Source organism: Actinia tenebrosa, unplaced genomic scaffold, assembly GCF_029948245.1.
Source record: "Actinia tenebrosa isolate PJP-AT-01 unplaced genomic scaffold, QUT_ActTen_1.0 PGA_scaffold2__45_contigs__length_23673736, whole genome shotgun sequence".
Taxonomy (NCBI): Eukaryota; Metazoa; Cnidaria; class Anthozoa; order Actiniaria; family Actiniidae; genus Actinia; species Actinia tenebrosa.
Window position 1 is genome coordinate 7,703,242 of NW_028292579.1, and position 21,764 is coordinate 7,725,005.

The 21,764-nt window shown below is 37.9% G+C and overlaps 1 protein-coding gene across 1 annotated transcript; it reads right to left on the bottom strand.

Moving 5' to 3' along the window:
- Positions 1-11,429: 11,429 nt before the first annotated feature.
- Positions 11,430-21,136, bottom strand: LOC116299131 (transmembrane prolyl 4-hydroxylase). The gene is made up of 11 exons (XM_031707765.2): positions 20,875-21,136; positions 19,662-19,743; positions 18,914-19,048; positions 18,118-18,191; positions 16,895-16,956; positions 16,121-16,155; positions 15,227-15,392; positions 14,653-14,710; positions 14,139-14,263; positions 13,284-13,374; positions 11,430-12,901 (listed from the first exon to the last, which is right to left on the bottom strand). The coding sequence occupies exons 1-11, from the start codon at positions 21,031-21,033 to the stop codon at positions 12,614-12,616; spliced, it is 1,275 nt and encodes a 424-aa protein (XP_031563625.2). The 5' UTR covers positions 21,034-21,136; the 3' UTR covers positions 11,430-12,613.
- Positions 21,137-21,764: the final 628 nt, after the last annotated feature.

Below are 21,764 nucleotides of genomic sequence, written 5' to 3' on the forward strand. Positions count from 1 at the left end.
AATCACTTGTGCGCGCATTCCATACAATGATCATGCGCGCATTACAATAATAATATAATATATATATAACTATATAACTATTTATAAATAAGGTGAATAAATATATTGATGAATACTAAAAAAACTATTAAAATGCTAATTTAAAAAGGTGGGTCTTAAGATGGCGCTTAAACAAACTAACATCTTTAATGGCGCGAAGGTCTGCGGGAAGTGCGTTCCAGAGAACGGGTGCCGCCACAGCAAATGACCTGTCCCCCAATGTTTTTCCTGGTCTTGCGATTAAATGGGGCAAGTAATAAACCTTTACTAGATCTTAAGTTATAACTCCCCTTATCCTTTATAGTTGATAAGCTCAGATATGTAATCAGGTGCGATACCATTAATAGCTTTGAAAAGACGAGGGTCAAAAGACGTTCATGGGCATTATTCGCACGCAATCCTTTCTGCGCATAAAATTCATCTGTGCGCGCTCATCGTGACGATGTCATTCGAATGTATTTTGATGGACAAAATATTAAGAAAACGAGGTTTTCGTGCACTCGTTCATTCATTCGTTCATTCATTCATTCATTCAGATCATTCGTTCGTTCGTTTGTTCGCTCGTTCCATCAATCAATCATCCATATTTCTTAAGTTACAGATAAAAGGATTGGGTCTAACTAAGAACGACTAAAGCACTAGTATTATCGGCGATAGGTAAAAGAAGTTTTATTTTCTTGCACAACTTAATATATGAACTTCTTCTGGTGCTCCTTTTTTTCGCTGCATAGACATATTGTACCATTTGCTGCCGATGTCGACCTGCTGGAATGACCCACAGAATTTATATTCGTCATCGCTGGCAAACGCTGCGGGGTACCTTTGTGATCTTGTTGGACAAATGCTTTGAGAGGCTTTGACTCTCAGTTTGTCACTGGATGTACAACTTCCCGATGACCCAGCATAGCTTACAGAGTCACGCACAGATAGATCACCATCATCATTATTTGACAAAGAATGCTTCATTTTAACTATCAACAATGGCCAAAATCTGTGCAAACCTCAATACACAATAAATATACAAATAGCAGTGAATCAATCGTTAAATCTTGAACAATCAATGTAATCTCTCATGTTTTCGCCACAACAAGCAGTCGTCCAAAGAGCCCTCGATCAGCATTCACAGTGATGAGTTTTTCACGAGTTCCTTTCAGAGAAATCTTCCGCCGAGTAGTACTAAAAGTCTCAATTTTCAGCTTGGTAAGAGGATCCCAAAAACTAACTTGAATGGTATCTTGAAAAGTCTTGAATTGATGAAGTTGTGTATACTACGTTTTCCGATCCTAGATGAACTTACCAGACGATTTGCAACTTGTTCGGGTAGAACTACTCCAGTTGCAATATTGCTAAGCGCAGTGTCAGCACTGTTTCCATCTTCAGTTACGAATGGGTTATTCATTAAACCAGTGGTAAAACATGAGACAAGGCTCTGGACATCCTTCTCATCTTGCTCGATACAATTAACACTTGCTTCCTTATGTGTCCCTATCCTGTCATTCTCTACGCCGCATATTTCTTTAAGTGATCTTGCCATGGATGCACGTTCGTGACTTGTCAAAAACCAACGATCAACTGCTTCCCTCTTTCTGGTCATGCCAACCAGACCTACTTTTGATTTATAGTCAAGTGCCATATCTGACCAAACTTGACCAAAGGGCTGTTGTGAGCGACTCACGCTATGGTTACCAGCTCTGAACTCCGAATACACTTCTGGGTGGTCTTCCTGTATCGAATGCATGTCCGCCAGGTATACATGGAGCCATCTTGCATAATTCATCCTGTCCATGGCGTAGAAATATGGCATCATTTCAACAGTGGAGAACAAATGTAAATCCCAATTTCCACTTCTCTCAGCTTTGATGAACTGCATAAGCAATGACACCATTGACATATATTCGAAGAAAGCAAATAACTTTGATTTGGCCTTTCTTTCACTTTCAAAGTCTCTAAAAAGAAGTAACAGCGTACTCAAACCATCTTTTAAGGGCTGCCAGTTTTCTTTAAGATATTCTTCCTTTTTGTCGGAATCTTGTGGACTCGTACTCCATTATATCACTTTCCTGCCATCAATGCATTTGTAGTTCCAGGGGCATTGGATAGAAGAAATGATTATAAGCACGTTTTATAGAATATTCTAGACTTTCCAGGACATTCTTGATTAGTCTTTGTTATAGAAAGTTCTAGTAAGTTAGGATTATAAAATGTCTATTTATAGATTAAGCTTGACTTATTTATCGTAATTTCTGGAAACTTCTATGATGTAATGTTAGAACATTCTAGAATAATTGTAAAAGACTATATAAGAAGTTGCTGTAGTGTGTGTTGGGAGTTCATCGTGAATTGTACGTTCGACACAAGTGCGAAGAAAATAAAGTGTTAAAGGGAAAAATTGATCTCAAGGTTTATCGCGAAACCAGGCATACACTCCAGAATCAATAAGAAGATCTTCCAAAATTGGAATACGTCTTTCCCAGAAGGGAAAGATAGTTTAACGCTATGTGAAATCCTCCTAATCTTGATTTTTTGACGCTCTTTACGGAACTTTTCTCGAAGCGAAGCATCAGTGGTTTTTCTGACTTTTCCCATAGAGTTTTCTTTTTCTTAATTGCTTTGGCTAAATCTTTAGAAATCCAAGGTGGAAGATTAGGATTACGACATTTCACTTTAGGTATAGAATCATTTATGGTTGAAGTAACAAGATCGCACCAAAAGTCCCAATGCGTGTCCAGTTCCTCTTGGGATTTGATTGTGTTTACACCGCAGCCAATGGGCAACAATGTAAATTTATTACTATGAGGGCTCCCAGGGGTCAGAGAAAAGTAAGGGAAAACCACAGTCAGGGAAAAGTCAGGGAATTTTTTATTTAGTCAGGGAAATTGCGATTTTTACCTAAAGTCAGGGAAAAGCCAGGGAATTTAGTTAAAGTTAACCATGAGTATCCGTGTGATGCTCATGCTGTTTGAAATTTTCGATTAGACAGATAAATCTTTTCAAATAATGAAAAAAATATTGAGGTATTTAGTATCATTCATGCCGAACAGTTTAATTACGTTGGGTATCCTATGTAATATGATACACAGGGACCTAGGTAAAAGTTAGGCATGTGGCCCATGCTCGCCCATGCTTGTCCATGCGGCCATATTGACAATTTTTAATATTCAAGATGCTCAACAAGGTCAGTGAAATCTGTTATTTAGTCATGGAAGAGTCAGGAAAAAGTCAGGGAAATTCTATTTTCAAAATGGCTGGGAACCCTGACTATGAAGACAGTTGTAAGCAGATTGGTAAGTTTGAAGATAATTCGTGAGTAGATGGTCGTTAAGTTGGCGAGCAACTGCTTTGTCGACAATCTTTAAGACAAATGATAAGTTTGAAACAGGTCGATAATTGCTCTTAACTTCTGCATCCAATGTTGTTGTTTTTTTTTCAATAAAGGCGTGACAATAGGATTCTTTAGAGAGGATGGAAACAATGAGCCTAAACTTATGTTGACAATCCTTGTTATTATTGATAACACCACGCAGAGGTTTTCCTTCAATAATGTAGTTGATATTGGGTCCAGGCTGCACGATTTTGAAGGTGATGATTTGATGATCTCTTCAATATCAGACGACGATAAAGGTTGAAACTCAGATAATGACGATGATAAATGCACCTCAGAATTCTCATCTAAAAAAGTAATCAAGTTATCTATAATGTCTTGAGTTACAATGTGATACTTGCGTGACATATGTTAATATAGAATAACGTCACATCTCCCATCCTTTCAACAAAAAACAAAAAAATAATAATAGTGATTACCTAAGCTAATTGTGATAATATTTAAAAAGTGTCATTGTCCTGCTTATATTTATGATAGTAAATCAATTGTCAATGTCCAATTTTTTCTCTCACTCGTCTTCTTTGAATGAATGAATGAATTAACTTTATTTATCCACGGTTAAGGACTCAGATACACTGTTTTTCAGGCGTGGCGTGCTATCCGGGGGTCTGCTGATCCTTCCAGATTGCGTGGTAACATGACCTGCTGTTTGCTGTGTGGTAACAGGTGCAGGCTTGGTCTGTTCAGGTGAAGTAGTTGGTAGGGTTGGTAGGCTTTGTGGATGTCCCATGGTTATGGATGGAGGGTTTTCTTTGGTCTTTCGCAGGTGTCTGGGGTTTGTCCTGAATCAATCAATCAATCAATCAGTTTATTCAATCTACCTTTCTGGAAATATAGTAACAAGTATTCAAAATTCTATTAACAATAATTGCACAAATATGTAATAAAAGAAATAGTGATTGCAGATTTTATAATTGAATGTATATATATCCAGAAGGAAGACACCTAAAGAAGAAACCATAGGCTTATATTCTTGAGGTGTCTTATATAAGCTTGGGTAATTTAGATATAATTATTTGATGAAGCATGAAGGTGTATATTGTCATATATAAAAATGAATATATAGAAATAAATACATATTAGTACATACATATGCACATGAAGTTAAAGTTAGAAAGTAGTAATTTACAATGATCAGTAATTATAAAGAGTTCATTTACAATTTAATTCAAAAATAATAAAAAATACAGATATTAAACTCAATTGATAGATTAAATTAATAAGCACGTAAAGATCAGTGTTTAGACATAACAGCTAATAATCTGCCATCCTCAGTCCTTACCCGGTAGGTGACCTGATATCAAACTTAGACTCTACTTGGGCCGGTGTCCAATACTTATATAGCTTGAGTAGGTTGTATCCTTACACTATCACCTGGTTGCAACTCAGGTAGCTCCTTTGCTCCTCTATTGTAGTAGTAAGACTTTTTCGCCTTTTGTAGCTCGAGTCTTTGTTGTACCTCTGGTATTTGCGGTTTTTTAATTAGGTTGGCAGACGTTGACAGCAGTGTTTTCGTGTGTCTACCGAAGATTCTTTGACAGGGTGAATAGTTTAGCTGTTCGGATGGTGTGTTTCTCCAATCCAGGAGGGCTAGATAGGGGTCTTACTTTGAGTCTGTGGCCTTCCTCATCAGGTTCTTGTGTTTTTTTTTGGACAGCGTTTTTGACCTTACCTTTAGACTGGGTGTTGCCTGGAGAGCTTGTTGCGTGCTCGAATAATAATGATAGTAATAATAATAATAATGATGATAATAATAATAAACTTTATTTATACTGGTAAATCCTTCAGTATTATAAAATACTGATATCAATAGATGACCAGTGTAGCTAAAAAATATTAAGTACTATATTAAAATTTACAATTATAATAATATAATAATTAAAAATGGTAGTAATATGTTTATTAATTAAAAGATAGTGATATATATAAACGAATAAATAAATAAATAATAAAATCTAATTAATTTACAAGGAACACTTATGGCTAACTATATCTTTCTGTCTTAGGAATTTGTAAAGTTCTTTTTTAAAAGTACCTAGAATTTTAATGCTCTTTAACTTATTTGGTAACAGATTCCTATCTTTGGAAGCTGCAATTTCCAATGTTTTTTGTCCCTGTGCTGATTTTGTTTTCTTAACATTAAGATTCGATTGATTTCTTAAGTTTTTATTATGTAATTTTGCCCTTGGAACTAGTATTCCATTTAGTTGTTTAGGACAGTTGACATTGTTCAGAATTTTAAAGTGTAGGTAAATCTGAAGAATCCATAAAGGTCTACAAACTGTTAGAAATATGATGATGAGAAGGGTGGACCATTGTCAGAGATAACGGTATCTGGAATACAGTGTCTAGCAAAGTGTGGTTTAATCCTGCTAATTACCTCCTTTGCTGTTATGATCAATAGTCTGTCTACTTCAAAGTAGCTTGAGCAGTAGTCGACTGTAACAAGGAACTCTTTCTGATCAAGCTCGAATATGTCGACAGCGACTTTCTCCCATGGCCTCGTCGGAAGCTCATGGCAGATCAACGGTTCCTTAGCTTGTTCACTGCGATAGTTGTTGCAGGTTTCATATCTTGAGACGTATTCTTCTACCTCTTTATTCATGCCAGGCCAGTATAGAAATTCACCGGCTCTACATAGGCATCTTTGTATACCTACATGGCTTGCATGTATCTTCTGTATCATGTCATTCCGGACGGACTTCGGGAAAACTAGTCGTTCTCTGTTGAATATCAGATCGTTCTGTAGTGTGAGCTCGTCTCTGACAGGAAAGTAGTCTCTAATATTCACACAGACTTCGTCTTTAGTTAGCGGCTATACTTGCGTATAACCGACTTCAGCTCTCTCAAGGACTCATCGGACTCATTAGCTTTCTGGATGACAGCCTGGGTTTCTTAAGAAACAAGTAAGAATTGTATCATGTATACTGGGGTTCTGGTTTGTACTGTAGGTACGGCTCAGAGTATCTGCTAATGCCATCTCAGGACCCTTCTTGTAGGTAACGGTTAGATCAAACCGTTGTAGTCTGAGAAGCATACGTTGAAGACATTTTGGCGCGCTGATAAGGCTTTTCTTGTGGATACTTTCCAGTGGCTTGTGGTCTGTTTGCACGAGAACGACTCGGCCGTAGACACTACTCGAAGCGTTCGACAGTAAATATGATAGCTAGCATTTCTTTCTCTATTTGAGCGTAGTTTGTTTCAGTGTCGGTCATCGAACGAGAGGCATATGCTATTGGTTGGCCATTCTGCATGAGGCAGGCTCCCAATCCTCTTTCTGAGGCATCACACTGGATTTCCACATTGTCTTGGCAGTTGAAGAACTTCAGAACAGGTACTTCTGTTACCGAACAGTTGGATGTCACCCTAGTTATGCCGACATACCTTAAGCCTTCCCTCAAAGAAATCAACAAACGCATGTATCACAACCACTTTTATTATTGATTATCCTAAAGCTAATTTCCACTCTAATTTTGAAAATCAATAACTTGTATTTTCTTAGATAAATTAGATAACTTAAATAAACTGTTAACTCGATACCACTTTATTGGTAACTTATTCATAGACTTGGAAATGGTAATATAATAATAATGATGTGATATCTTGTAAAGTTTGTATTTCTAATGTTCTAACTTTGGATTCTTTAGAAATATCCAAGCTATGATTCTTCCTTTTTTTCTACCTAAATAAGCTAACGTGATGGAATAGTGTTCCTTGTTTTAAGCATGCTTACTTTTTGGTTTTCAAGGCTTCTGTAAAGTCTCTCATTCCCAAGCGGTTGTCGTTCTTGTTTAGTACAGTCTTCTTCTCGACTTAATTCCTCTCTGATTTAACACCTGATAACAATAATGAACTAAATCCCCTAAGATCTACTTAAGTTATTCCGTGACAGCTTCTGAAAATATGTTCTCTACTTTCTCGAATTTTTGTTCTTTGGGTGTGTCCCAACAGAACGGGTTCGTTTCCTTCAGCAGGTCTCTCAGAGGGGCTGTGGCATCTGAAAGGTTAGGTGCAAAACGATGGAGGCAGTTCACCATGCCGAGGAAACGCTTCACGTCTTGCTTGGTTTGCGGAGACGGCATATCTTGGATGCCTTCCAGCTTGCTGGGTCTGGCTTTAGACCATCCCTGGTCACGGTGTGACCCATGAATGTTACTTCAGTACAACAAAGCTTCAGTTTGTCTTTGTTGAGTTAAACAGCCTTCTCACGGCATCTCTGGAAGAGTACACAGAACTTTGTGTCGTGATCATGCTGAGCTTCAGCATCAGTTTCACCGACACCATACAGTAGGATGTCGTCAAAGATCGATGGGCTCCATCTAGACCTGCAATGGGCGTTGTCATGTCGTCTATGGAATTCGTCGGGAGCTACGGAAATTCCAAAAGGCATGCGAGTCCACCTGTGCCTTCCCCAGGGTGTGCCAAAAGTATTTAGGTAGCTGCTTTCCTCGTCTAGCTGTACATGGCAGAAACCATTCTTTGCGTCCACTACTGTGAATAGTCGAGCATTTGTCAACTTACGTAGTAGGTCGTCAATAACTGGTAAGGGATAATGGTTACTCATTAGTGCCTTTTTCAGTGGCTTAGGGTCGATGCATAGTCGTATCTGGCCATTCCGTTTAGTTGCCACTACCATGGAGGAAACCTAGTCGGTAGGAACTTCCACTGGTTCTGGAATACCCTTTAACGCTATAGGAGTATTGCGTATTGCGGATTCTTTTTTGGAGTCTCCTTTTGTCTCGGCAAATGGACTTGACTCCGCCACGTGCTGTACTGTGACTGTAGTGTGACCACGTCACGGCAACCGAGTACCGCATCTATTTCGTTATAGAATGGAGAGTATTTTCTTTCACCGCCAATCTGTTTTCTATTATGATCTTTCGCCTCTTTGTATTTATCTTTTAGATACTGCATCTTTCTTTTGCACTGGGGAACGGACTTGCCTACTACTTTTGATGTCTCCTTCCATACAACTTTGGCATGCCTAGATTCTAGGCGAGTGAAGTTATCACTCCAGAGCTGTACGAGGCAGCTTTCTTCTTTTTCGGTCCACCTTTGCGTTTTTGTGCTGGACGTATCCGTACTAGACTTACTGAGTCCTGAGGCCGAACTGGATTTGCCTGATTGTAAATTGTAGGGAGATGGCGTCCTTGTTATGCTTGGAGTTGTCGCTACATATCCCATGTGAGGAATATTTGATGGCATCATAGTTAATGACGAATGATCGTCGAGACGACGCCTGAATAGGGTGCCCGGTTGATATTGCTCGAACTGGTCCGCTGGACCATCCCAATTGTAGAAATAGGGATTCATGTTGATTCAGCTGCGTTGGCTAGTGTTGATCCTGTGTTTTCGAGAAGAACATACAGTTCTCTTTCAGCGCATCGGCACCGGAAATAATGACTGGCGTTTTTATCGCCGTTTTATTAGTTGAACGAGAAAACTTCTCGGGAGTACATCGGCGTCTTTGAAGTTCTGTTGCAAAACACAAATTCAGAACGGTTCAAAACAAATCGGTTGCACTTGTATCGGTACAGTGATGACAGTATTTTGACAGTTTTTCACTAAACTAAACAGATTTGTTCTGAAATTGGTCCAAGTGCGACCCGGGCCTAAGTAAATCATTTTGCGCGGACGCTTCCGCTGCGACCGATAAGATGTTCTCATTGTTAATTATTATGAGATCAAAATGCTGAATAGCCTGAGCTTCAAGCGCCTATGACCTTGCGTGACTACTAAATAGCGTAGCGTGTGGCTATTGTGATTCTTAGGATTGCGTGTTTCGATCTCAATTTTTTCGATCTTTTTTTTAAACATTCGTAATTTGGTATCTGTTTTCTTTAAAAGGGGGAGCGTGAAGTCATTACATACATTAGTGTAGATGTCCACAGGAGTAATATTTACTGTCGCTCCATAATCTAGTTGAAACTTGACCTTTTGATCTTTCAAGAGCATCGTAGCAAATATCTTGTTTTTGTTCACGCTATCCCACTTCTGACACCATGTATCCTTGCTGTGTAGTGAGAGAGTATCGAGGGAGACAGAAGGAATGAAAGACGTATACGATTGAGAATCACGTTTACTCGTACTAAGTACAACTGAGTACACCTAAGCAATCAAGTTATCTATAAGGTCTTGAGTTACAATGTGATACTAGCGTGACATGTTAATATAGAATAACGTCACAATTATAATGCGACTTTTATTATTTCAAAAGTACTCTAAATCTTTTAAAACTATCAGGAAGTATTCTATGAATAATTCATGCGTCCTTGGGGGGCGTATAGAGTTGAAATTTATGCGCCATTCCTGTTTTTTTATGCGGCGATTCCCGCAGTGGCACGGCCTGGAAAGAACACTGAAACGTCATTCTATGCTTAACCGGAAATAGGCTGCTACATATTCGTATTTATCAAATCAAATTTTATGACAAGTTATCTTTAGATACCAAAGCAGTGGTCTTGGTGTTCTTGGATATGTCGGCCGCGTTTGATACAGTAAATCATAAGATCTTACTGTCAAGACTGTCTGAGAATTTTGGAATAAAAGGAATGGTATTGAAGTGGTTCAATTCATATCTGACAAATAGGAAACAGTTTGTCGCAATCAATAACGCTGTCTCTTCTGTTTGGGATCTAAATGTTGGAGTGCCTCAAGGATCAGTGCCTGGTCCGCTTCTGTATGTTTTGTATACGTTCCCGGTAGCTGACATCATCAGGAGCTATGGGCTGAGTTATCATTTCTATGCGGATGATTTTTAACTTTACATTGCCTTCAGTCATAAGTCGCATCGACAGCTTTTGGACGCAAAGGAATGCATTGAGAAGTGTGTTGCAGATATTCAGAGGTGGATGCAAGCAAATGATCTGAAGTTGAATCGGGATAAAACTGAAATTATGCTAATTCACTCTAAATTTAAAGCCTACATTGACCCTCCGATCATTCAAATAAGTTCCTGTGTAGCCATGAACAAATCAAGCAAGTCTGTAAGTCCTCATTCTATTTCATCCGGAACATTGCTAGAATTAGAAAGTTTCTTACTGATTCTTCTACAGAGAGTGTGATTTATGCATTTATTACCTCCAAGTTGGACTATTGTAACTCACTCTACTATGGTCTACCGAAATATCTTTTGAAAAGGCTTCAGTATATTCAGAACTGTGCAGCTAGATTAGTAGTTCAAGCGAGTAAATTTGATCATGTCACTCCAGTTTTGATAGAATTGCACTGGCTTCCTGTCCGTTTCCGAATTATATTCAAGATATTGCTCATTGTGTACAAGTGCTTGCATGATATGGCTCCCCCATACCTGGCTGATGCTATAAAATCGAGGAAAAATTTGCGCACTCTCAGATCTACAACCATGGAGTATCTAGAAGAACAAAGATCTCGTCTGGTGACCTATGGTGACAGATCTTTTTACGTTGCTGGCCCTAAACTATGGAATGACCTCCCACTTCAAATTAGGAAAAGTTCTTCAATCCAATTATTTAAGAATGAACTGAAAACTCATTTGTTCAAGAACTTTGTCTCCTCTGGTTCAAAGTGAACATCAATGAAGTATGACATTTCATTAATATTGTAACATACGTCTGTTATTTATTTTATTTCTTATTGTGAAGCGCCATGAATTTTGATATGTGCGCTATATAAGTTCCATTATTATTATTATTAATATGACACTTGTAAGAACGGTACTAAATAAACAACATGACATCAACTTCCCATCAAAATATGTCAGCAATAAGAACACTGTCATCACCAGAAGCTGCAACATTAGCATTAACTTCCCATCCAGAACTTTCAGCAATGAGAACACTTCCATCGCCAGCAGCTACAACATTATCATTAACTTCCCTTCCAAAACTGGGGGTAATGACAACACTTCTATCAGCAGCAGCTGGAACATGAGCATTGAGATGTACCGTATGTACCCTGTACGGATTTTGTGGATGTGTAAATTTTTGAGGTGAGCTTGTCAGCTATAAATTATAAGAACTTGTACTACTTTGATTCTTTTAATTTTATTATATTGATAAAAATTTATAAATAGTTTATTTAACGTAAATTGTAACAATAAACCTACGTTTAAGCACTAACAAGTGCTAGATACTTTCTAGAAACGACTGCAAAATCCCATTTTGGGACTTTGGCAAATAGCCGATTGGTCGCTTACTGTGCGCACACACTTACTGGAACCACTTGAAGAAAGTTAACCAATCACGAGATGAAAAAAAAACTTTGGCTATTTAGGAACAAGAAACGAACCTGGATATCTGAGAGAAAACTTAGTGTTAACATCAAGTTTGGCAATAAGAAATTTGTTCAAATGGTTCCCAATAGTGCGTGTGCACTTTAATAGGTGACAGCTTCGTAAAGGATCTAGTGTATTTGATTTTACAGTACTTTTTCATATGTTTACAGTTTGCACTTTCAACGTCATGTTTAAGTTTCATTAAATTAATTTGTTATTTTTATATCCATTTTTGTAAACCAAATTTGGTTTTCAATAATACGAAACATAATAATGCCGAATTCAAAATATCAGCTTATTTGTTTTGTTTTGCTAGTTTGATGCTTTTGTCTCATTGTGATTGTACAAGGAAGTGTATTAGTTCAAGTGCATATTATTTTAGTCCATTATCTATAGTGGATCATAGATTATAGTACGTAAATTTTAATAGTCTCCTTGTCATATTGTGTCACGTATTTTATTTATTTGTATTTTGTGTCGACAGGGTCTTGCACCGTCTTTACAAGAAGGGTATGTCAACACCAGCAAGAAAAATGATAAAAGTAATAAGAGTAAGTATGCTAATGATAAAAACCAAGGCTATTGATATTAACTATTCTGAGGTTGAGAAAGACTGGGTTGAGTTGACATTGCGCAGTGCATTTTGGAGCTGTTTAGGGAACGAAATGGACGCCATATGGAAATATGTCCCCTAAGACAGCCCTAAAATGCACTGCGCAATGTCAACTCGACCTTTTATCTATCCATAAATACTACTGTAAACTTTGACCACTGACTAAACAGGTTAAGCCACGTTGCAAATGAATAAATTGTAAGAAATGTGCAAGCGGTATGTGTGGATTGAGTTAGAAGACTGTTATTGTGAGTTTGAATTTAACCTTTCTTCATGAGAACATGACAAAAGGGAACGGAATAGTTATAAGACTAATACGTGAATCTTATGCTTCGTCTAATTCTTCATCATCAAGATAATCACTTCTCAAATGAAATGAATCAGCTTCCGGTGCTGGCAGCCAATTATTGGCCACGAATTTTTCTCCCTTTTTGACGTCACATCCGCCGTGTAAAGATCTGTCGTCACGTGGTCCCATCCATCCAGTTTTCTCGTCTTGTAAGAAATTGTACCACATTATGGCTTTACCTTTTTTGGGAGGAACCACGAGGTTTGCTGAATGGCAGTATTTGTATAGATTGTAGAGATTTCCTTGTTTGCGATCTCTGAATTCCTGCAAATGCGAAATAAGATTTTCATCATACTCGATCGTTTTTTCCCACTGCAATACTAATGCCGCTGTAATCCTTGACTAGAGATTCATTTTGTGTAGGTTTAGCAGTATGACCAAATTATTCACTTGCACAAAAGGCAAACCTGTACAACTGAATCGATTGTGATCAAAACAGCGGTACACATTGAATGAGAAAAGGAGTCTATTACCAAAGAGAATTTCAGTGAAAATCATAAATAATAAGTCAGAACTAACCAATGACTACCTGATGTTACTGTGGATTTGAAACGAACATAGTTTCCGGCAAACTACAACTGAAAATATGCCGGGGGAAAATGAAAACATGGAACAAAAAATAAGAGAATAGTAAATATAGACATACAGTTTCGTTGAAGTTCTCTATGTCAGCCACCGGGAAAGCTGTTTCTCCTCCTTCCTCGACGTCATTGAGATAATACAGGACAGTTATGTATCTAGGCATTGATAAATGACAAAATGTTAATGATAGACCAGGAGTAGTACATGTTGTTAATAGAAGGAAAACGTAGTAAAAGACTGGGCGTACTTCATTTGATGGTTCGTGGTGCTTTTGCCTCTTTAAAAAATATTAGACTAAGCTGTATCAATCAACATTGAATTAGGGAGGGGGAACAGCATTACGGATATTTACCACCAAGGCTTCTGACGTGCAATTAAATGAGCCAATGTGTAGTAAGAACACTTATTGGTTGGGAGCGCGTACTTTATGAGAACACGCACACGCACACGCGCAATTTCTATCTCCGCTACGCGTTGTGTTTCTAAACGTTTCTCGTGTTCTGCCAATCCCCACGAACAGCTTTTTTCCGTGCCCTGTTCAGTAATAAAGTACGCAGGATGTGACATAAGCACGAAAGAAGTGTAAGGAGAAGCACGAGCCGTAGTAGAGTTCTTCTCACACCTCTTGAGTGCTTACAGCGCTTCCTAAGTGCCTTATTACTGAATGGAGTAAGGAAAAAGCTGTTTAATTCGTTTTAATATATAGTTACTTTTTTCCGGTATTGAATTTATTTACGCAAAAAGAAAGACGGTCGCAAGATCTAGCAACACTTCGCGCTCACGGATGGCGTCAGCACTGTGCTCCGTTCACTAGTAAAGCACAGTTTTCGACCAATCAGCGCGCGCGTACTATCCTAAGTATATAATAAAACTGCATTCGGCACGCGCGCAAGTTATTTATTTTTTTCAATAACGTTACCTGCAAAGTCTGCAGTATGGAACACCAAGAAGATCAAAATGACAGCACTTGTCTTTAGGAAAGTCGGATCTTCTTGTGCCATCATAATGAGCATTATAATGACCTCGCCTGTCGTATCCTACCACCTACAGGAGTTTTAAAAGGATAATGTTGGTAACGAAAATAGATTATTAGCTTTTCCGTAAATGTTTTATGTCACGGTACCACCTGCCATATAGACCCCTTGCATTGAATTCCTAGTGGAATTGTTCTGGGGGACAAAACAATAGAGTGTCTTTTGTTATGCAAAAAAATCCAGTTTTGTCCTCCAGAACAATCCCTCAAGGGACTCAGTGCAAGGGGTCTATATCTCAAAAGTAAGGCAATTTAGGATGCAACACAGTGGCAATGACGTTTTAGAAAGTCAAAAAAGAAGAGCATATCCCTGACCTTCGACGTGGGTGTGGGATTGGTCGCGGTAGCGGGGGTGGGGGTGGGGAGAGGGGGCAAAATTTTGTTGGTACCATTCACTTACCTGCAAGGGTTCTCCACCATAAATGATGTTTTTAGGAAGCTTTGTTAATTTCCAAAGCCTAAAGCAAATCAAACATTAATACTTTGCCCTTGCGCTCACCACACATGTCGTTCTCATTCTCAGCAGCTGCGCTCGTTTTGATCTCCGCCATGAAATAGAAACGATAGGGAAAACCTAACTGCCACTGTTTTCTGATTTGATACTAAGGCAATAAAAACCACCAAAATAATGATGCCGTTACTAGAAAAAAAGGGGGATTCATTTGGATTCTTCCCTAAGCCTTATTTTGTTGGCAGAAACCAAAGGAATGCAAGCTCTGGAAATAAGAATGCGCAATGAAATGGAAATAATATATTTACTTTGCACATGGCTTTTGCAAGCGTTGTCCTTGTTTCGTGCTTGCGAACCAAATCGCTCTATAGACCCTTATAGACCCCTTGCAGCACGTCTGAATGCAGTTCAATTTGGAGGACATAGCAATAGGTTTACAATCCTCACGAGATTGAAATTCTTTCGTTTTGTCCTCCAAATTGAGCTGCTTTGACGTCGCATGCAAGGGGTCTATAGTATGTACCTTTTCCTCAACGTTTTCATTATTTTGCTAGATTTCTTTCCTTGGAAGAGCCATACTTGTTTGCTGTATCGGTCGCGGTGATGAGGATGGTGATCTTTGAGGTCATTGAAGTACATGTCGATGGCGTTTGTTCGTAGCGTCTGCCATTCTGGGTAAGTAATGATACCTGAAAACCACATAAATATATCAAAAAACATAAAAATACGTCCTCATTCTTGTGTGTATATTTTACATGATGGTCTGTTCCTCATTAGCTGTACTAAGGTTAAGGAAAACACATGGTCGAGTTGGAATTGAACTTAAACTTATAAACTTATATTTTACGACCACCACTCCCCATACGGGGCTCATCCATTTGCTGCCCTTCACACGCAATACCACTACATTGTATATTTACAACTTACAACACTCAACTCACATGTTGCTTTTTACGGAGGGAGGAAACCGGAGATCCTGGAATTGCAGTGAATTGTGAAACAGTTTTAGGCGACCAGAGCAACTGTACGATACTTTTACATCTGATTAATATTTCAACTTCCTAATAGTGCTGCTTTTGACCAATCAGAGCCATCTAAGCATATTATAGATGAAATCTAAAGTTTTTCAGCCAATGAAAGTGCGCATTCTGATACTACAACTGTCTAATATAGCAAATGGGAAATGATAAGGATTTTGACCAATAAGAGCAAGCTAAGAGGATTCTGTTGCATCATAATCCTAGTGCTTATCACATCAAATGCAATATATCAACTGCGCAATGGCTGTTGACTAATCACAGCAAAGTAAGCAACCTGATGCATGTAATGTAAATGGAATCTAAATATTTTTATCCAATCAGAGTGCTCACAGCGCTGTATTCTGTTACTTTTAATTTCAGTATTTATCTTAACTCACCATCTTCCAGCTCTTTGAGATCAAGATTTTGAATCCTAAGAAAATCGAAATAGTATTAGTATTCGCAAAAATTTATTCATATTAAATTTTTTGAGGTTCTATTATTTAACAATTTTTCGCCGAAGGCGAAGTGAATATCGGGGAATATTTACCTACACGCGAGTCTTTTTTTGGTATTTTTAACAAAAGTGATTTTAATAAATAACTGAGAGAGATTTTTAAAAATGTTATTTATCTCTGCAAGGGGCACAAATCCATAAAAAAGCGTGCGCGTGCACCCTATATTCCGCACGCTATATTCACCTGTAGGTGAATATATAACAGCATAAGACGTAAATTGTGACCAATGAGCGCGCCGGATTTATTATATGCACTTGTATAAAAATAAATTATTGTTAATCTTTTCACTACGGTCAATTTAATCCGTGATTTAGCCGTGCCCTGATTTAGTTTAGAGCAGTTTTCGTATGACTCTGAAAAGCTCGTGACACCTTCACGGTAATGACACAGCAAGCCAGAATTTACTCTCCATCCAATCAGATATCCGGAACACGGCATAAACACGTGTAAACACGGTCACGGCACTGAAAGAATCAACCAACTAAAATTCTAGGCAACATCACGGTCACGGCACGCTTACGGGATCGATCTTACGAAAACTGCTCTATCCTAAATTCAATTTCAGGCTTCTATAAAATTGATGTTCTTTTGCAAATGTTTAATGAGATTTCAAATGGTTTTAATGATTTTTTGATTGCATAACTGGACACTTACATCTCGTCAATGTCTTGATCTTCAAGAATAAGATACTTAACTCTCTCAGCAAATATCTTGATCTATAGATTATTAAGAGCATGTAGTTATACTATAAGTGATAATGGGTTACTAGCAACATCTACAATGGACTAATCGCAAGGCATTATGGGTAGCCCCGGAAGCAAAACAAAGCGAAGATGCTGAAATGATGACCCCACGATCTTTGATATATTTACTTACATGTGGAACTTTCCATTGTTTTTTTAATTCATCTCTTGTGAAGTGTCAAAGTGAAGGCATTTAACCCGTGTAATAAAAAATACTACTCAACGTACAATAGTCAAATAGACCCCTCGCATTGATTTCCTAGAGGAATTGCTTCTGGAGGAGAAAACAAAAGGCCGTCTTTTCTTATGCAAAAAAACCTATTGTTTTGTCCCCAAGATCAATTCCTCTAGGGACTCAGTGCAAGGGATCAATAGACACAAAAGAAAACAATCGAATCAGGGTCTGCTAATGTGCATTAGTCTAAGATCTATTTCGCGGTTTTAATGACTTCACTTTAATGTCAATCAGCGTCATCACTGTAACAAAGCTTTGTCTATTTGCCCCCTGGACGCCCCATAATGCCTTGCAATTCAAGATGGCCGACGCATCGTCGAAGTAGTCCATTGTTTCCGAACGTCATCGTTTGTTCAGCCAAATGAAATGCTGCACATACAGTGATGAAATGCTGTGCACAAGTATCGCAGAAAACTAATTCGAGTGACCTTTTACTACAAGTGCGAGAACAATACTACAAGTGAGAACAATAACGTCTGCTATTGTGTTTCATGGTGTCGATTATTTAGGTGCACGTGATCGAAGTTGTGCACAACATTGCATGCAGTGATGATATGCTTTGTGCATATGCGTATGTTATGCCAGTAGAGTGTCGCTTAACTAAAAACGCGATTACACGGAGCAATTATCTCAACGACGTTGCGACACAAATTGCATGAGTGTTTACACTGTGCATAGGAGACACAAACAATTAATGCTGCAACTTGTTTCGCAACATTTTTTCAAATTGCGCTACAATGCGTTACATGCTGCAATGTTCCATGCAACTTGCGAGACAATTTGCAGAGAAAATTTCTCTGTGTAATCGCGCCTCTAGGAGCCCTTGATGAATGTTGAATGCAGTGATGAAATATTGCATGCAAGTGTTGCAACAAATGTTTACGTGTAACATATGTTACCTCGTCTCTAGTGATTTCGTAGTCTCTATTAGCATCCCAGTTAAGAAAATATCCTGCTGTACTGTTGGAATGACCTGGTTGTTGAAATTAGCCCATGCATAAAGATTAGTTGTAGCAAATTATATTTTTAATAAAAGGTTTTTCTTTATGACATTTGCACTAGAAACTTTGTGGTGCGATGAAGTAAAATGAAATAAAATTGGAACGCCGCTGAAGTTGTGCGTCAAAATTGCCAGTTTAAATAGTACTTTTCGACTTAAAAAACGATGTAGTGCGTGATCATGTAAAAAATGCTCGTTGAAGCATTAAAAGCCGACTAGGCTCTTTCACAGCCACCCACTTTACTACTTGGCCGTTCCGTTGTCTGCTAGTATTATATTATCCAATACGAAAATCGCTTTACATGAGCCAACATGACCTCTTTACCATTGTATTTTAACCACTTAGTGTGAGAATTGTGTACGAGTGAATTAAAGTGCATAACATTGCTGCCTATCCAATTAGGTAGCTTGATGTTACCCATACAATCAAAATGGATATTGTCGGCACCGTCATGCAATCACGGCACGGTACGCTAAGTAAATCCTTACTTTAAGTTTTACGTAAGGTTCGAGGCCCAATTGTACGAAAGGTGGAAAGTGCTATCCAACGGATAAATCCTCATCCAGTGGATAAGTCGATTCTAGTATGCAATAAATTAATCAACTGGATAAGGTTTATCCGTCGGATGGCGCTATCCACCCTTTGTACAATCGGGCCCTGGACTGTAATAACAAGAGTTAATTTTTTGAGATACCTTCAGTAGATCTGATTCGGTTCATATGGTCTTGTGTGATAGGATCCATGTGTAAATCACTTGTGTGCATGCCTGCTTTTTTGGCCAACTCGATGATGTGATCGCATTCTTCTGCCGTCAGGAAGTTGGGGATTTCTGAGAAAAGAATCAAGAAACAATAAAGGTGAGTGCAACTTAGAAGCTGACAGTGATGTTGCAGGAGAAAGAAAGTTAGCTGTAAAGCTGTTATCATTATATTTTTCTTTCAATATTCCATCAAATCACATTAGAGCGTTTTTCATGTCTTAGTGAAACAGACAGCTCGAGATTGAGGAAAACTCTCAGTCGCATTTCCGAAAGCTTTAATAAGCCCTTTACAGGACATAATAACTGGACTGTTATTAACCGGCAAAAAAATTTACAATTTAATTTTGATGGATTAGTAAGGTTATTGGTGTGAGCCGTTAAGTGGTTAAAGAAAAGACTGGGTGGAGTCGACATTGCAGTACACTGTGCGACTGTTTTAGAGAACATATTTCCATGACGGCGTCTCCCTTGCCCTAAACCAATCCCAAAATGCACTGCAATGCCAAATCCACCAAGTCTTTTACCCAACCTCGGAATGACTAATATCAACTAGCACTGAAGGAGAGCCGGCTTATTTCGTGCTTAAATCGGTGGTGGCACACTAGAAGAGAGGAACCCTCCTCCCCTTTTAACTGGAGAAATGGTTCTGTCCCAGTAATGGTTTCTCCCCTTTTTTACTCACCAAAGATTGGTGGAAACTTAGCCCTTGTTATTATTCTATACTTCTTGTTGCCTTCTAACTTTATTTTACGTACATGACCAACCTGTGAAAACAATCGTAACTTAGTATTAAGATAAAAAGACAGGCCACTCCAATCCAGCTATCCCTCACCCTCACCTAAACAAACCCCTAACCCTATCCTTTTACTTAACTATTGTTTAACTATACCGTTTACAATAAAACAAATCTGTTCTGAGATTCAGCAAAATGGGTACAATTGATTGGTCAGCCAGCGAAATATTTTCAATATAATAATGCGATCGATAGGAAAATAACTAATAAGACTTCGAAACAGTTTAATGGCAAAGAAGTAATTAGCATAGTATCTGAGCAACCAAAAATTCTCAAACTCAAATTCGACACCATTTTTTCCGAATTTCTACATTTTCATGTATTTCATAAGTGCTACGCGGTCCACATATTCTCACAATTATTTCCTATATCAGTGTTGCTAGTAACAATTTTATTCTCGCCTTTTTTCAATTCCATTGCTATAGAGTTTACAAAGACTTGCTAACCCCCCACCCCTACCCTCCTAAGCAAATTGAGGCAATAAGATAAAAAAGTCAGACAGAGATATAAAAGACTAATACCCCATTAACACCTAAACGTGTTTAGTTAAACTATGTTTTCATTAGGAAAAAAATTTGAGAAACTAGAAACCTAGAAAGTTTTCAATGGTCATTTTCACATAACGTGCTCGCTAGCTTTATGAGACAGGTACATCCGGTCAATTAATTTGAATTCCAGGCCTAAAAATTTCACTAAACTTTTTTTTCTAATTTTTGAAAAAGCCGTGGAATTTAAATGATTGCCATTTTTAAAGTGGATGGTTGAAATATATATAAATTGATGAAGATGTGCTAAATTTCAAAACATTTCGTCAGTAGGGCGTTTATTCAATGCCATCAGCAGTTTACTGAAAAATACTTTAGACATCATTTAGACAAATTACTTCAAAAAAGGAAAGAAAGTGTCGTTTAGTAGCAGGAAAAAATAAGTATTGTAAAATGAAAAAAATCCCTTTCGTTTTTTTCAGAGTTAAAAAGTATTATATTCAATTCGAATTCAAAATGCTTATTTGCAACAGATTAATTAAGATTTTGATTACAGCAAGTGCTATTCAATAGCGAAGGGTTTTAAAACAGTATTAAGTAAAGAATATTCTAAATACCTCCACAGGATCCCAGCGATATAACTTAGGTTTGCCATCATCAAGACACGGTCCAGGATCGTCTGTTTTCTGTTGGTTCGCTTCTTTGCTATACTTATTGGAACAACATGTTTGAATCACTAGAAAAAGAAAAACTAAAGCGACTAGTTTCCCAACCATTCTCTTTACTCCACTTTAGATTTGTTCTTAGTTTAGAGTTCGAGTTTTTCTGGGGTTAAGATTCGATCAAAAGATAGACTGACTGATTACAGATGAATCCCACGTGCTCTCTTCTGGGTAAACTGAACTAAACAAAATAAAACAAAGGACCTTATCAGAACAGTATCAATAAATAATGAGAACTGATCGTATTAATGATGAAATTAGTCTAAGGCTTCTTTGTGATGGAGAATATCAACCAGGTAGAGATTGAACAAGTGGCTTTATTGAATTTTTCTAATAAATATTCATACTTTTTTGAAAAAGAAGACAGGTCCTCTAGAGAAAAAATTGCAAAGAAAAATCTTAAAATTCAGCGATCTTCAATGGTGACTTACTTAGATTCATTTTGACAATTTTTCACATATTTTAGGCATTTTTATTTCATTATTTATTCTATTTTAGTCCGTGATTCTCTGCACGTTTTTTCCATTGACATTAAGCACCAGCAGACGAAACAAGAAGACGGCAGGTTAGAAATCTTACACACAAAAACGACGCCAAAAATACTCATCATTTAAAAAAATCCTCGTGAGGTAGTTTATACATGACAAAAATGTGTTGTGAAGTTAACAACCAACGATGAAAAGGAAAAAAAACATTACTGCGGCTTTCCATATTCTGCGTACTCAGTAGTTGCGAGCTGCACGAAGAAGCTAGATTTTTTGCTGCCGTCAATCAAAAACAATCAG

Coding starts and splice junctions, on each gene's coding strand:
- LOC116299131 (XM_031707765.2), bottom strand. CDS start 21,033: ATGGTTGGGAAACTAGTCGCTTTAGTTTTTCTTTTTCTAGTGATTCAA. Junction 19,744..20,874: donor ATCGCTGGGATCCTGTGGAG/GTATTTAGAATA, acceptor TTGTTTTCACAG/GTTGGTCATGTACGTAAAAT. Junction 16,957..18,117: donor ACGAAATCACTAGAGACGAG/GTAACATATGTT, acceptor AATAATCTATAG/ATCAAGATATTTGCTGAGAG.